The sequence below is a fragment of the Malus sylvestris genome, chromosome 15, assembly GCF_916048215.2.
Source record: "Malus sylvestris chromosome 15, drMalSylv7.2, whole genome shotgun sequence".
Lineage (NCBI taxonomy): Eukaryota > Viridiplantae > Streptophyta > Magnoliopsida > Rosales > Rosaceae > Malus > Malus sylvestris.
Window position 1 is genome coordinate 15,298,616 of NC_062274.1, and position 16,161 is coordinate 15,314,776.

The 16,161-nt window shown below is 36.7% G+C and overlaps 1 protein-coding gene and 1 pseudogene across 2 annotated transcripts; both read right to left on the bottom strand.

Annotated features, from left to right (window-relative positions):
* Positions 1–248: 248 nt before the first annotated feature.
* Positions 249–15,742, bottom strand: LOC126601563 (2-oxoglutarate-Fe(II) type oxidoreductase hxnY-like). Of its 2 annotated transcripts, none has more exons than XM_050268291.1 (11): positions 15,503–15,742; positions 15,204–15,399; positions 15,000–15,098; positions 14,810–14,861; positions 14,197–14,318; positions 14,011–14,111; positions 13,842–13,900; positions 13,505–13,561; positions 13,291–13,336; positions 12,841–12,920; positions 249–534 (listed from the first exon to the last, which is right to left on the bottom strand). In XM_050268291.1, exons 1-11 carry the CDS (start codon positions 15,608–15,610, stop codon positions 444–446), a joined length of 1,011 nt encoding a protein of 336 aa, XP_050124248.1. In that variant the 5' UTR covers positions 15,611–15,742; the 3' UTR covers positions 249–443. The 2 variants fall into 2 exon arrangements, with proteins under 2 accessions (XP_050124248.1, XP_050124247.1); XM_050268290.1 differs by lacking the exon at positions 249–534 and adding an exon at positions 12,335–12,677.
* On the bottom strand, positions 763–3,877 carry LOC126605598 (2-oxoglutarate-Fe(II) type oxidoreductase-like; annotated as a pseudogene).
* Positions 15,743–16,161: the final 419 nt, after the last annotated feature.

A 16,161-nucleotide genomic window follows, 5' to 3' on the forward strand; every position in this document is an offset into this window, starting at 1 on the left:
CCTTTTCATTCATTGGAAAATTAGGGTTCTTACCCCACCATTGTGGGCACTAACATGGCTAGAAGCCAAGTAACGACTATAGTGTTGATATTAATCATATGAGGAAGTGCATTCTTCAATTACGACTATAATGTTACCGCACTCGGTTTTACCGTGAACCCCAGATATGCAGCCGTACGACACACATTGTACCGTACGTTTAATTGACAACGAATTATATGTTTTGTACCAGGTCAGTACGGTACAGAATCTGCAACAAAATTGGTTGAAATTGCATTGTGGTTGGGTACCAGATTACAGGGTTATATGAATTTATAAAGTGGTACAGTTGGAATACTAATGTAGCACATTATCAAGTGCAACAATGGTTGAACTATATGGAAACTTACGTTTGCTATCTGAGAGGACGGTGATTCATCTTCATTTGCAGGAGAACGACAAACTTAATTGTTATGTTCCGTGTAGACATTCAGATCAGCGTAAGTATCGTAATAGCGCTGCCTCAGGTAAGTTTGGCACAAGATCGGAGGAAACCTGGAAAAGTAGACAGATACAGGAATGCAGCGAACAGTAAGAATATCATTCTAAATGCTTTATGATTCGAATTTCAAAACCGCCATGCTTTGGCTACATAAATTTTTTCAGTAGCTAAAATACCTATACAATAGTTCCAGCATAATATTTATGTCAGAACTTACTTGGGAGGGTACTTTTCAGATTTGCAGGTAGGCAAGCACTCAACAAGACAATCATGACTTGGTTCTATAAAGTATGCGATCTGCCAAGGAAGAGAAGCAAATGAGATGTATCGTCCAAAATGCGAAAGTGTGTGCTGTAAAGAAAGAAAAATAAAATTGGTATATCGTATATGTGAAAGTTAACAGAACGAATGCCATGTAAAACCCGAGAAAAGAAAACAAAAATCGAGTAATTGAGCCCATGTACAATTCCGGCACAGATAAAATAAGCGAAATTGATGGTTTACATTTGAATCAGATGACTGGACATAATCAACAAGAGAATCTTACACAGCATAAAAACACTGAAAACTGATAAAAAAGAATTGCACAGCTCCAAACTGCCAGCATTCATATTCTATGATCATATAATGAAGACAGAACTAAGGGAGAGGAGCAGTACTTGAAAACACCGTTGCTCCAGCGTTCCAGCATATCACTAAGATTCACCTTAAATGATCTGAAATAATAGACAGAATTGCCACTCAATCAAAAAGGTGTCGTCGCATTATATTTGCTACTATGGACCTGGCATCTACAATTTTTAACCCTTCTAAATCGTGAAATCTTCAAAATATGTTACTAGCAATGAAGCTAACTTGTGCTGGTGTTATAAACAGTATTCAACGGACCATATATCCGCAAGCAAGGATATAACTATAGCATATATGAGTCATACCAACTTAAGCCACGTTAATGGTATCGATCTCCCTCGGAGAGTACAATGACTAACCCTTTTATTGGTGGTACATATTCCCATATTTGAGGTTTCGCATCCTTATCCTTGCGTATCTGCGAAGAGATATAGGTGGAATAACAGATTAATAATGCAATAGTTATAACTGCCTTCTTAATAATGGTAATATAGCTGAAGTTCATATCATCCTTCTTACTTGGAGACCTACAACTTCATCCGTTGCCAATAGGGTTATAAAACCAAAGTCCGAATGAGCTCCAGCTCCAAAAATTCCATTCGCTGGATCAGAAACTTGACCTATATAACAAATGAACACCATCTTATGAGTTAAAATAGTTGTAGGATTAAATTACAAAACTTTTGATTGAAAATTTACCATCGTAGTGTAGTAACCCTAGTGTTTGTATGGCCTCGCCAAGCATTTCTGGCTTGTCGCAGAAACGGATGTCGAGATCAAGAGCAAGGGCCACAAGCCTACCAACTGATTTAGCCACTTCCCTAAAATGATTTACATGAAAACAGTTCAACTCAGCGTATATCATCCACTCTAGAAAAGACTAATCTAGAAGAAATGTGGAAAAGGAGTATTGAAAGTTAAGATGCTAATCAATCATTCATCCTAAAACCTTGTCACTAGAATTCGGACCCTACGATATTCTGCCGAACAGAGTTGCAAACTTGGCAGCAGATATGAGTAAAGAGCGCTATTTAAAATGCCGAGAGGGAAACCAGCGATTTCTGACATGGAACGAACATTGATCACATGCTTATCGACACACATGCACAAGCACTCTGATCCTATAAAACATATATAGTTCCAAGTACAAGCGCATAACTTACAAGCATTGTCTATGATATTCCTCCATGATCTCCGTCCAACCCGGCAACACATCTGCAACGACAACAAAAAGTACAAAATGATCAATAAGAGCACTTCCACTGTGGGCAATAGCCCTATGGATTGGCTCCAAATTAATTCCAACCCCACCCCCACACCCCCCCTCTCCCCCAAAAACCCCTCCAGCCCACCTCGGGAGCCTGACCAAAAGGTCAGGCGTAAATCCAAGGCCCGAGTGCGTGATGTGTGATGCAAGGCTAACGCCAATAATGTTATTAAAAAAATTTGCGCTAGGCACGTGGGCAGCGTCACTAACATATTTTTTCAGATGGTGGGGCCCATGTGTCAGCCCCACTCAGTTACTGTAGCTTGAGTAACGTGGCTGCTTCTAGGCCATTGGATTTCCAACATCTATTTTTTCTGGGCCGTTGGATTTCTAATTTTTTTTAATCTAACAATCCCGATTAATTAAGTTAATAAAAAGTTAAAAAAAATCAAAAATCAGAAAAAAATTTCAAAAAATTCATTTTTTTTCTTTTTCTATAAATACCTTACCATTTTCTCCCACCTTACACCACATTTCCATATTTTCAACGATTCTAAACAGGTAAGGTCATGTGGTGCGGTAGAATTGGTTAAAAATCTTATCAAAATCTATCCACAAAAATTGTACTTTCGGATAATGACACATGACATGACGAGATCGGTTAAAAATTCTATCCAAAATTAAAAATAATCTAGTTCTACTATAAAAGTACAAAAAGGAACTATAAAACCAAAAACCAGCATTAAATTCTACATCTTGCAGTTATTTACCTGGAGGGCCTAAAACGGCTTTTTAGCTTCTGGGTCATCTTCTTGTAGCTCAACTCCTATGTAATACCCCCTCCTTGTAATCTCCTACTCATCGAAACCCCGAAATTTACAAAACAAGAACAAAAACCCAGAATTTTAATCCACAAAAATAAAAAATAAAAAAAAACCAGAAATTGTACTATCCGAATGATTTAATACAAACCGTGAACTTGGTTTTCATGATCGAGATGCTGGTCGAGATAAGGGGTATATCCCCTGTAGTTCTTATTCCTCAAGAGCTCCATTTTTGCACTCAATGGCAACTCGAAAAGCCTCCTACTCTGATCAAACACCTCCGCCATGAACTCCTCGCTTATTCCATGATTCAGCAAGTAGAAAAACCCGCAATCCAAACACGCCTAAAACAACCGAGAATTCAGTTTCCTTCACTACCTAGATTAGAAAACCAGAAACAATTCAAAACCCAGAAAAACGTTGAAGAATTTATGTGGGAGTCGTAACCTGTTTGAGCAAAGAGACGGATCGGTGGGTGTCAGAGCTTGAGAGATCGATGCAGTTGAGGGCGGAGACACTGGTGGCTCCGTCGCCGTTAGTGATTTGGGTTGCCATTTTCCGGGGGAAGTGAAGTGGCAGGAATTGAGAATCGAGTGCATGAAATGGATTGTGGAGGAAAAGCTTTTGAATTTCTGACTCCTCTGTTTTCTTGCAGGTCTCAAACAATGCGTATGTGGGAGTTCGAACTGGGGTTAAAAGTTGCAACTTTTTGCTCGTCAACGCCAAAGCATGAATCGTTTCGTGTTATACTTCGAGAGTGGTGGGGGTACAAACATAATCTTAAAATTTTAAAAAACAGTTCTGATGATGTTTTTGTTCGGATTTTCTTCCCTAAAAACAAAAAGATAAATCTTAAAATCTACGCCAACCCGCGTAAATATATCCAGGTTTTCAACACACGCTAACCAATTAACCAGTCCTGGCTGCTGCCACCCCTGTGTATCTAGTGGAACAACAGATTAATAGTGCAATAGTTATAACCGCCTTCTTAATAATGGTAATATTGCTGAAGTTCACGGCAGCCTTCTTACTAGGAGACCTACAACGTCATCTGTTGCCAATAGGGTTATAAAACCAAAGTCCGAATGAGCTCCAGCTCCAAAAATTCCATTCGCTGGATCAGAAACTTGACCTATATTACAAATGAACACCGTCTTATGAGTTAAAATAGTTGTAGGATTAAATTAAAGTTACAAAACTTTTGATTGACAATTTACCATCGTAGTGTAGTAACCCTAGTGTTCCTATAGCCTCGCCAAGCATTTCTGGTTTGTCGAAGAAATGGATGTCCAACGATATTCTGCTGAACAGAGTTGCATAGTTGACAGCAGGTATGAGTGAAGAGCGGTATTTAAAATGCCAACGGGGAAAACAAAGATTTCTAACATGGAACGAACATTGATCACATGCTTGTCGTCACACTTGCACAAGCACTCTGGTCCTATAAAACATATGTAGTTCCAAGTACAAGCGCACAACTTACAAGCATTGTCTATATATTCTAGAGGAAATATGTTGAATACTTCGTTATATTATTCATTCTTTAGGGTTTACAATCATATAGGTACACATACCTTATCCTACAAGGAAAGTAATTACAAAAGATAAAGAAACTAAATCCTAAAGATTACGTATCCTAATCCTACCTAAAATAGCACTCCAATAACATTTACAATTTAGACTCAAATTAACACTCCTCCTCAAGTTGGTGCATAGATATCATACGTGCCCCAGTTGATAATTAAGTCTTGGAAAACCTTACTAGACACTGCATCAGTAAGAATATCAGCCAACTGCTCTCCTAAACTCACAAACGGTATAGACATAATCTTCCTTTCAAGATTTTCCTTGACAAAGTGTCGATCAACCTCTACATGCTTTCTTCGATCATCTTCTACTGGATTATCAGCTATCTCCCTTACAAATTTATTGTCACAACATAGCCTCATTTGGTTCAAAACCAAGGTATCTCAAAAGTTTACATAACCAAAGAATTTCACTTATTTCGTGTGTCGTACCTCTATACTCAGCTTCCGCAGAAGACCTTGACACCACTTTTTCCTTCTTATTACGCCACGTAACCAAATTATCTCCAACAAACGTAAAATACCCAGATATAGATTGTCTGTCAGTAACATTGCCAGCCCAATTTGCATATGACCCCTCAACCTTTAGATGTCCATGTTTTCCATAAAGTATTCTTTTACCGGGTGTAGACTTCAGATATGCCAAAATTTGCATTACCGCAACCATGTGATCTTCACTGGGTGAGTGCATAAACTGACTTACAACACTCACAACATATGCAATATCAGGACAAGTATGAAATAAATAAATTAACCTCCCCACAAGTCTTTGATATCTACCTCTATCAACACGAACCTGATCTGGGTAAATACCCAAGTAATGCTTTTATACCATAGGAGTATCCACATGTTTACACCCTAACATACTAGTCTTTTTCAACAAATCTAACACATATTTTCGCTGCGATAAGAAAATACATTTAGCTGAACGAGCAACCTCAACTCCAAGGAAGTACTTCAATTCTCCCAAATCTTTCATCTCAAATTCAAATGCAAGATTTACTTATAACTTCTGAATTTCTTCGAAATCATGCCCTGTAATAATCATATCATCCACATAAATGATTAAAGCAGTCAATTTGCCAAGCCTACCCTTCAGAAACAGAGTGTAATCTGAATGACTCTAGCGATACCCATATTTCTTCATTACTTGAGTAAACTTATCAAACCAAGCACGGGGCAATTGTTTGAGCCCATAAATAGATTTACGCAATCTGTACACTCTTGTATTACCACTCGCACCATATCTTGGTGGAAAGACCATATACACTTCCTCTTCTAAGTTCCCATGAAAGAACGCATTCTTCACATCAAACTGTTTAAGAGGCCAACCATATTTACAGCTAAGGAAATCAAAACACGCATTGCATTCATCTTTGCTACTGGAGAAAAGGTTTCATGGTAATCTACACCACACGTTATCCCTTTAACCACTAACCTTACTTTGTACCTATCCACTGATCCATTAGTCTTGTACTTGATCGTAAACACCTAACGATAGCCAACAGGTTTCTTCCATTTTGGTAACTGCACTACCTCCCAAGTTTTATTCTTTTGCAAAGCTGATATCTCTTCATTCATCGCTTGTGTCCACTTAGAGTCTCGGAAGGCTTTTTCTACCTGAGTTGGAATTTTGATTGATTCCATATGATTTATCAACGCCCTACATTCTGGTGAACAACGCTCACATGATACATACTTAGCAATCAAATACTTAACTTTTCCTTCCGGAGAGAACCTATGAAGTGGCATACCACGATTCTGTCTTGCTGGCAATTTATAAGTATTCACACCAATATTAGGATTAGTTGTATTATCATTTAAAATACTTACCTCTTAGATATTCAAGGGAGTTGGAATGGGCACTAAAGGATCAGAAAGATGGGGTACTACAGACATACTGGGCACTTCAGCAGATTCTTGCTAAATTAGGTTGTACTGTTTGGTAGAACTCTGCTAAACATCTCTGATTTCTTTGGTTGGGTTGTTGGTTCGATTGGAGCCTGTTGAACTGAGTTACATGGTTCGGTATGCTCCGGTTGAACAACTGGGCATATTTCCACAACTTCGGTTTCTCCCACTGAAGTATATTCTAGCCAACTTAAATAACCAATATCACTAATCTCCCCATGGTGATCTAAATTGGATACAGAAGAAGAATAAAAATATTCAAACTCCGAGAAGGTCACATCCATGGTTACAAACATACGTTGACTTGCATGATGATAACACTTGAATCCCTTCTGATGTAGGGCAAATCCAAGGAACACACAACGGAAAGCACATGGATCAAGCTTACTACGATAAGTTTTCTAAATGTGAACATAAACCACACAACCAAAGATCCGAGGTGACAAAGTATTTGTATAAACCACTGGAACATGCTAAGTAAGATCTTGAATTGGTGTTCGATAATTCAAGACCCGAGAAGGCATACGTTCATAACATAAACTGCATGTATAACTACTTCAGGCTAGAAACGTTTAGGAGCAAATGCACCAATAAGCAAAGCATAAGCTATCTCCAGAATATGACGATTCTTCCTTTCCGCTACCCTATTTTGTTAGGGGGTATGTAGACCGGTAGTTTCATGAACAATCTCACAATCTTGTAGAAACCGGGATAACACAAAATTTATGGACTCTCTCTATTGTCAGAACTCAAAACTTTAATATAAGAGGAATATTGAGTTTTAACCATTTGATGAAATAGATGAAACACATCACAAACCTCACCTTTATTTTTCAACACGTACAACAACGTCATATGGGTGCAATTTTCCACGAAAATAACAAACCACTTAGTTCCCGAAGTAGTATTAACAGGGGAATGCCTCCACACATCAGAGTGTACTAGCGCAAAAGAAGAAGACATTCTATTCATACTTGAAGGGAATGAAGCACGATGACTTTTGGCTAAAATACATGTTTCGCATTTCAATTTTGAGTCTTCAATACCACTGAACAAATCAGGTAACACATGTTTCAAATAATTAAACGATGCATGCTCCAAACGACGATATAATAACAAAACCTCTGTAGATTACTATTACGCGACACAAGAACCAAATTAGCTCTTCCAGGAATCACGTCATCCACATAATATAGGCTATCTCTCTTAGTGCCACGCCTAATAATCTCCTTTGTTTGAATATCCTCAAGCAAGCAAAATGAAGGATACATTAATACAATACAATCCAATTGTTCAATTACTTGTGGTACAGACAATAAGTGATGGGACAATGACATAACCAATAAACAATTGTGTAAGGGAAGAGATGGTGTAAGACACATTGTTCCCGCTCCAACAACAGGAACAATAGTACCATTGGCAGTTGCCACACACTTTATATGAAGATATGTCATAGATTGAAACAAGATTTTATCATATGTCATAAGATCTGTTGCACCAAAATCTATTAAACTTAATAGATTGGAAGAAAAAAAGATATTAGACTTAATAACATTATTAAATTTCTTCTATTAAACTTGACATGGATATATATAAGTTTAAAAAATGGATTAGACATAGGATTTGAATGAATTTTATATAAAAAATGGGTACATTTTATATTAAAAAATTGTACATTTTTCATATAACAAATTGGTATATTTAAGAATGGGTACATATAAGATTAAAGAATTGATACAAACTTAGTCTAATTTTATTTTTTATATTTTGGAAATGTTTGAATTGAAAATTAATTAGGAGTTTAATAAGGGTGTGAGTATTAAACTCTAAATCAATTACTAATTTTTATTATAAAAATTATGTAACTTCCATGTAATTCATTAATATATTAATGCTAGGGACTTTGATCAAAATCTAAAATTTGATAAGATCTTAGTCAATGAACATCAGAAATTAGGACCAGATACTAATTTTTCCTAAAAATATTATATAAGGAATATTTTTTTTCTTCATATGGCAATGTTTATTTTTGGGCAATTAGCAGGAATGATTAATGTTTACTATGTTATGATTAAACATGTGGCATAGTTTTACTAGGTGTTGGGTCCTACATTTGTTTTAGAAAGCAATCTATAAGTTTAAGGGAGAAGAAAGAGTCTACAAATCAAAGTGGAACGAATTTTGAGTTTCAGAGAGTAAAGTGGTGACTTTTGAGTTATAAAGGGAAAAATGAGATCAAAAGTTTCAGGAGACGTAGCTAAAAATAAGCCTTTTTATTTTAATCTTGTTCTTCGATATAAGAATGGATGAATAAGGGTGATGTAAGAAAGGTGACGAAGTAGGAGTGAAAACAAAAATTTTGCGTTGTTGTTATATCGTTGTGTAGCTATTATATTATCGTTGAGTCATCAATATGTTGTCATTATTAAAAACTAATCATTTCTGCAACCAAATCAGAAAGACTAATCATTCATGCTAATTGCTTTTGTTTCTTTGATATAGGAGTTATCATAAGACCCATTTATAACGGGTAAGCGCGTACTCATTGTACCCAAATCAATTGGTGCACCAAAGCACAACCAATGGCCTCAAGAAATGCGTATGCAGGAGTTTGAGCACGGGCTAAAAGTTCCAAATCTTTGCTCGCCAAAGCATGAATCAGTCGTGTTATGCTTCGAAAGTAAGTTGCCTTTATTCTCCAATGGTCTCATTCCTTCTCCATTTATGAATCAACCTGAGCTTATATCCTACAATATGATATTAGTATTTGCACAGGTTATAATAATGATGAATTACATAGACCACACGATTGTATTTGGAGTCTCACCAATATATAACTCGAGAAAGTAAATCTTCTTAATCAACTGAGCTATAATAGAACGACAACAAAATAAACATTTAACTGTTAAGACTAAACAATTTTAGTTTTCTTTTCGGGTCACTTTTTCTTCTTTTTGGTAGATTTTTCACATGAGTGATCCAGCAATCGCTGTATTTTACTCGGCCCATCTTCCGTTTCTATGAGGTAGTCGTGATCCAGTGGTATTGATTTTGTGCCAAAATGGTTGTCAAATTATATTTCTATATTTTTTGGTCATATAATATTTTTCGGCTAATGTTAAGGAGATTAAATTTATAGACAAAATTTGCAAATTAAATGATGTGTCACCAATAGGAATGAACACGTTTATCAAACGCTTAAGTAATAATTCAATCATCAATTTCTATATAATTTAGTTTATAAAATTTTGTTTACAAATTTAATCCCCCTAACACTATCCATATTTTTACAAATGGCTCTTTACCACAATGGTGGAAGGAGTTGAGTCTTTGTATAACGGCGTGGACTTGAACTTAGATGATGATTAATCTAACATCTAATCTAATAAAATGTAACGTTTGATAAAAAAAAAACACTACCCATATTTTTCTTGTTGTGGAACAAAATATGAAAGTCCTTATACATTGTATGGTAGTAAACCCCTAGACTTACTATGTTGCCAGGTCATCATCTCTTTCATTAATTTACCTTTTTGCCGTCTTGGTCTCGTACTTTCACACATGGGTCAATACTTACCTAATCGATGAAGGATTGATGTTCACAAAGTAGCATTTTTACTCATCATCATTTAGTGTGGTGTATACTTATCATTCTATTAATTCTTGTTAAATAAGTTTGAATTTTGAAATTTGTGTAGTGGATAAGCACAAATCTCAAAATTCAAACTTATCTAACGATGATAAATAGGATAGTAAATATACACCACTCTAAATGATGGTGAGTAAAAATACATTTAAAAAAATATCTGTTGTGGGCCCCTAGTTAATTATGATCCCTTGTGAAGTATTTTTGAAATTTGAACCTTCCATTTTTTGTTTCTGAAAAGTGAAAACTAAAAAGGATTTTTTGTTTTTGTTTTGTTTTGTTTTGTTTTTTTTTTTTTTTTTTTTTTGGTCAAAGCTCCAAAGAGCGACATTTATTACAAACTAACAACACAAACTTTACAAACCAACAAAACAACACAAACCAGGCCCAAAGCTAGCATATGAACAAGCAACAAATGGGCCAAAGAAAAACAAACAAATATATAAATAAGTTCAAGAAATCGATTGCAGCCACCACTGCAACATTCCAGCACGATCCGTCCAATTCCACTCCTTCAACCTCACGTCAGCTCGTCGATCGTAACATCCAACTCCAAGCACCACCAAGTACGCAACCTCAATTGAAGAAATCCAACAACCAGATGAAGAAATCCAGCTACCAGAAGAAAGAAACCCGTGAGAACCCACAGACAACACTGCCGGTGAAGGCAGACAGAGATGAGAAGGTGGTGGTGTTAGGAACACTCGAGCCTGTGCAAGCACCGAAGCTCTACACACCGTCTCAGTAAAGCAAAACTGCAGATAGGAGTAAGGATGAACGAGAAAAAAGGACGCAGGTGGGATGAGAAGAAAATGGCAAATCGAAATAGAGAGCAGGGAAAACGCAGTCGAAGGGTGGAAAAGGAGACAACGAGAGGAAGGGGAGAACGGCTAACCAACCCCAACCGAAGCTAGGGTCGGCACCACCAGATCTAAGCAAATATGAAGTTCTCACACAGACAGTAAAAACTAAAAAGTTTGAAGAATAATCTTCATAAAAAAAATTAAAAAAAAAGTTTGAGGAATAAAAAATTTATTTGTTGGAAACAGAATATAGAGAAAAGAGAATAGGAGAGACGAGAGAGATTGGGACGAGAAAATTAGTGTGTCTTCTATTATCATTGGCCATATACATATAGGGTAACAAATACATGAGTCATCATCCAAAAGGTACCTAAGAGCCCTCTTTACATAGTGTTTATGATGGTTTACTACCATACAATGTATAAGGGCATTCACATTTTGTTTCACAACACTCCCCATTAGATGTCCGTGTATCAATCATAAGTTATGTCCACTGTTAATAATAATTGCTTCAATAAAACTTTATTTGGAAAACTCAATGGGACAAAACCAAAGTGAAAGAGAAAAACCGAGCACAATTCGGAAAACATTGATAAGGTGTTGGATGCGCATAATGTTGCCTTACTAAAACCTTGATAGAAAAAAAACCCAATGGGATAAAAACTAATTGAGCGGGAAAGAGCACAACGCGCTTATATGTCCATTATAGCATATTGTCGAAGACTTCCCTTGATGAATATCTCCGATAAATAAGTGACTCCCCCTTATGATAGTAAATTTTGATTCGACCGATAACCATTGTCAAGTTTGAAGTAATGTGACTTCAGTCTCCAAAAAATTAAACTTGAATAGAACTTGACCTGGAGAAGTGCGGAAGTTTATAAGGAGTTGACAGAAGCCATTTGTGTTCTTGCAAAAAACAAATAAATATAAAACCTATGATATAAAATAAATTAGGTGTAGCATAAAACTTAATAGTAAATATGAGTCATACAAAAACTCTTTAACTCTTTTAAGTATGTTGCAACAATATAATTCAGTTTGAACTAATAAAAGTACTCGTTGAGAAAATTTATACCAACTTATCTAGAAGAGGTATTGAGTACATATTTTGAGCTTTATGCTCTCATATTTAAATCTTGGAATAAGAATTTCATGACATTTTTATGCATTAAGAAATTATTCAAGAGATATGCTAAAACTTCAAAAATCTCAAGTAGCATGCAACCTCCACATGCCATGAGTCTCACGTTCAAGATAACATTGTACTTATAGAAATGTGGTTGCGCTTACAATAGTAGATTATGTCTCTAGTGATTTTATTCACTTCATCACATACACCCAAGAATAACTTTTGGGCTAAAATATACAAAGGGGAACAATTGGAACACTGATATAGCACATTATCAAGTAAAACAGTAGTTGAACTATATGGAAACTTATGCTTGCTATCTGAGAATGCGGTGATTCACCTTCTATTGCAGGAGAACCGACGAACTTAACCGTTGTGTTCGGTGTAGACAATCTTATCAGTGTGAGTATCGTGATAGCGCTGGTTCAGGTAAGTGCGGCACAAGATCGGAGGAAACCTGGAAAGTAGACAAATACAGGAATGCAATGAACAGCAAGAATATCATTCTAAATGTTTTATGGTTCGAATTTCAAAACTGCCATCCTTTGGCCACATAAAATCTTTCAGTTGCTAAAATACCTATACAAAATTTCCAGCATAATATTTGTGTCAGGACTTACTTGGGAGGGTTCTTTTCGGATTTGCAGGTAGGCAGGCACTCAACAAGACAATCGTGACTTGGTTCTATAAAGAATGCGATCTGCCAAAGAAAAGAAGCAAATGAGATATATCAAGTCCAAAATGCGAAAGCATGTGCTGTAAAGAAAGAAAAATAAAATAAAATTGGTATTATTATCACATATGTGAAAGCTAACATAACGAAGGCCATGTAAATCCCGAGAAAACAAAAAACAAAAATCAAATATTGAGCCTACGTACAATTCAGGCACAGATTAATGATACATATAACCAACAAGAGAATCTTACACAACATATACAACAACAACAACAACAAAGCCTTTTCCCACTAAGTGGGGTCGGCTAAATCTTACACAACATATAAACACTGAAAACTGATATAGTCTAGTACGCCATGAAATAGAAAAAGCATAGAAGAAAAGTAGTCATACAGAATATCTGTCTTGACCGTTCCCTACAACTCTATGCAATGTGGACCTGAGCACAAAAACAAAGCAGGAGCATGCGTCACAATCGTTCATATGAAAATTCTAAAAGGAGAATGCACATATATAAAGATCCAAATGAATTGCACAGCTCCAAACTGCCAGCATTCATCTTTTATGATCATATAATGGAGATAGAACTAGGAGAGATGTGCAGCACTTGAACACGCCGTTGCTCCAGCGTTCCAGCATGTCACCAATATTCACTATAAATGCTCTGAAATAATAAACACAACAAGAATGTTACCACTCTGAATCAAAAAGGTGTCTTCGCATTACATTTGCTACTATGGTGGCACCTATAATTCACACCTCTAAATCGTGAAATCTTCAAAACATGTTACAAGTTTGAAGCTAACTTGTGCTAGTGTTAAAAACAGTACTTAATGGACCATATGTCCGCAAGCAAGGAAGGATATAATTATAGCACATATGAGTCAGCCAGACTTAAGCCACTTTAATGGTATCGACCTCCCTCGGGGGGTACAATGACTAACCCTTTTATTGGTGATACATATTCCCATATTTGAGGTTTCACATCCTTATCCTTGCATATCTGCAAAGAGATATAGTGGAATTAGGTCGAATAACAGATTAATAATGCAATAGTTATACCTGCCTTCTTAATAATGGTAATATAGCTGAAGTTCACAGCAGTCTTCTTACTTGGAGACCTAAAACATCATCTGTTGCCAATAGGGTTACAAAACCAAAGTCCGAATGAGCTCCAGCTCCAAAAATTCCATTCGCTGGATCAGAAACCTGACCTATATAACAAATGAACACCGTCTTATGAGTTAAAATAGTTGTAGGATTAAATTAAAGTAACAAAACTTTTGATTGAAAATTTACCATCGTAGTGTAGTAACCTCACTGTTGCTATAGCCTCATCTAGCATTTCTGGTTTGTCGAAGAAATGGATGTCGAGATCAAGAGCAAGGGCCACAAGCCTAGCAACTGACTTAGCCACCTCCCTGAAATGATTTACATGAAAACAGTTCAACTCAGCGTATATCATCCACTCTAGAAAGAACTAGTCTAGAAGAAGAAATAGGGAAAAGGATTATTGAAACCTTGTCACTAATCAATCATTCATCCCAAAACCTTGTCACTAACAAAAATGATATTCTCAAAGCACTCGGACAGTACGATATTCTGCTAAAAAAAAAGTTGCCAACTTAACAGAAGATAGGAGTAAAGAGCGCTATTTAAAATGCTAAGAGGGAAAACAGAGATTTCTAAGGCTATCTCCAACCGAATGGGCTATGATGCCCGGCTATATTTATATACCATCTTCAACCGAATTTTTAAGTTTGTTCTTTAACTTTATTGGCTAATTGAATTAAACCCATATTAAAATAAAGTTATCCAGACATATTTTGAGTGTCACTTGTCGCAAAATGAATACAATAAGGTTATTTGTTAAATGTTGTAACCAACTTCCAAGTATAAGTGCACAACTTACAAGCATTGTCTATGATATTCCTCCATAGTCTCCCTCCACCCCGGCAACACATCTACAACCACAACAAAAAAGTACAAAAAGATCAATAACACCCTTCTAGTTCCAGATAATAAAAGTACAAAAGGGCACACTATAAAACCAAATTTTGCTAAAAAGCCAGCATTAAATTCTACATCTTGCAGTTATTCACCTGGAGCAGGCCAAACATTAGGGCCATAAAACGGCTTTTTAGCTTCTGCGTCATCTTCTTGTAGCTCAACTCCTATGTAATACCCCTCCTTGTAATCTCCTACTCATCGCAAACCCGAAATTTACGAAACAAGAACAAAAACCCAGAATTTTAATCCACAAAAAACAACCAGAAATTGTACTTTCCGAATGATATAATACAAACCGTGAACTTGGTTTTCAGGATCGAGATGCTGGTCGAGATAAGGGGTATATCCCCTGTAGCTCTTGTTCCTCAAAAGCTCCATTTTTGCACTCAATGGCAACGCGAAAAGCCTCCTACTCTGATCAAACACCTCCGCCATGAACTCCTCGCTTATTCCATGATTCAGCAAGTAGAAAAACCCGCAATCCAAACACGCCTAAAACAACCGAGGGTTCAGTTTCCTTCACTACACAGATTAGAAAACCAGAAAAGATTCAAAACCCAGAAAAACGTTGAAGAATTTATGTGGGAGTCGTAACCTGTTTGAGCAAAGACATGGATCGGTGGGTGTCAGAGCTTGAGAGATCGATGCAGTTGAGGGCGGAAACACTGGCGGCTCCGTCGCCGTTAGTGATTTGGGTTGCCATTTTCGGGGGAAGTGAAGTGGCAGGAGTTGAGAATCGAGTGTACGAAATGGATTGTGGAGGAAAAGCATTTGGATTTCTGACGACTCTGTTTTCTTGCCGGTCAAATGATGCGCCAAAGCATATGTGAAACCCCGTCCTTAATTTACGTATTTCGTATTACTATCGAACGTGTGAATTATCAAATTGCCCTTAAGGCTTGAACATTGACTTTCTTTGACCATGTCGTCGAAACACGTATTACTAATCTTCTTATTTTATTCTTATTGTACTCATTGCCACGAACGTGTGGGCGCGAACGGGTTCAAGTTTAGTTTTATAATGAACGTCGAACATTTTTTGGATATTTCAAGTTTCATCTCTTGTGACATTAATTTGTGAACCACTGGGGCTCACAATGAATTTTTGTCCTCCAATCCTTTCCTTTTACTCTGTGACCCCCTCTCATTTTTCCCCATTTCTGAAATATCTCTCCCTCTCTCTACAAACTCTCCCTCACCTTTCGGCCCTCCTCTTTCTCTCTCAAAAACCAGCCCTCCCCGAGGGTACCACAA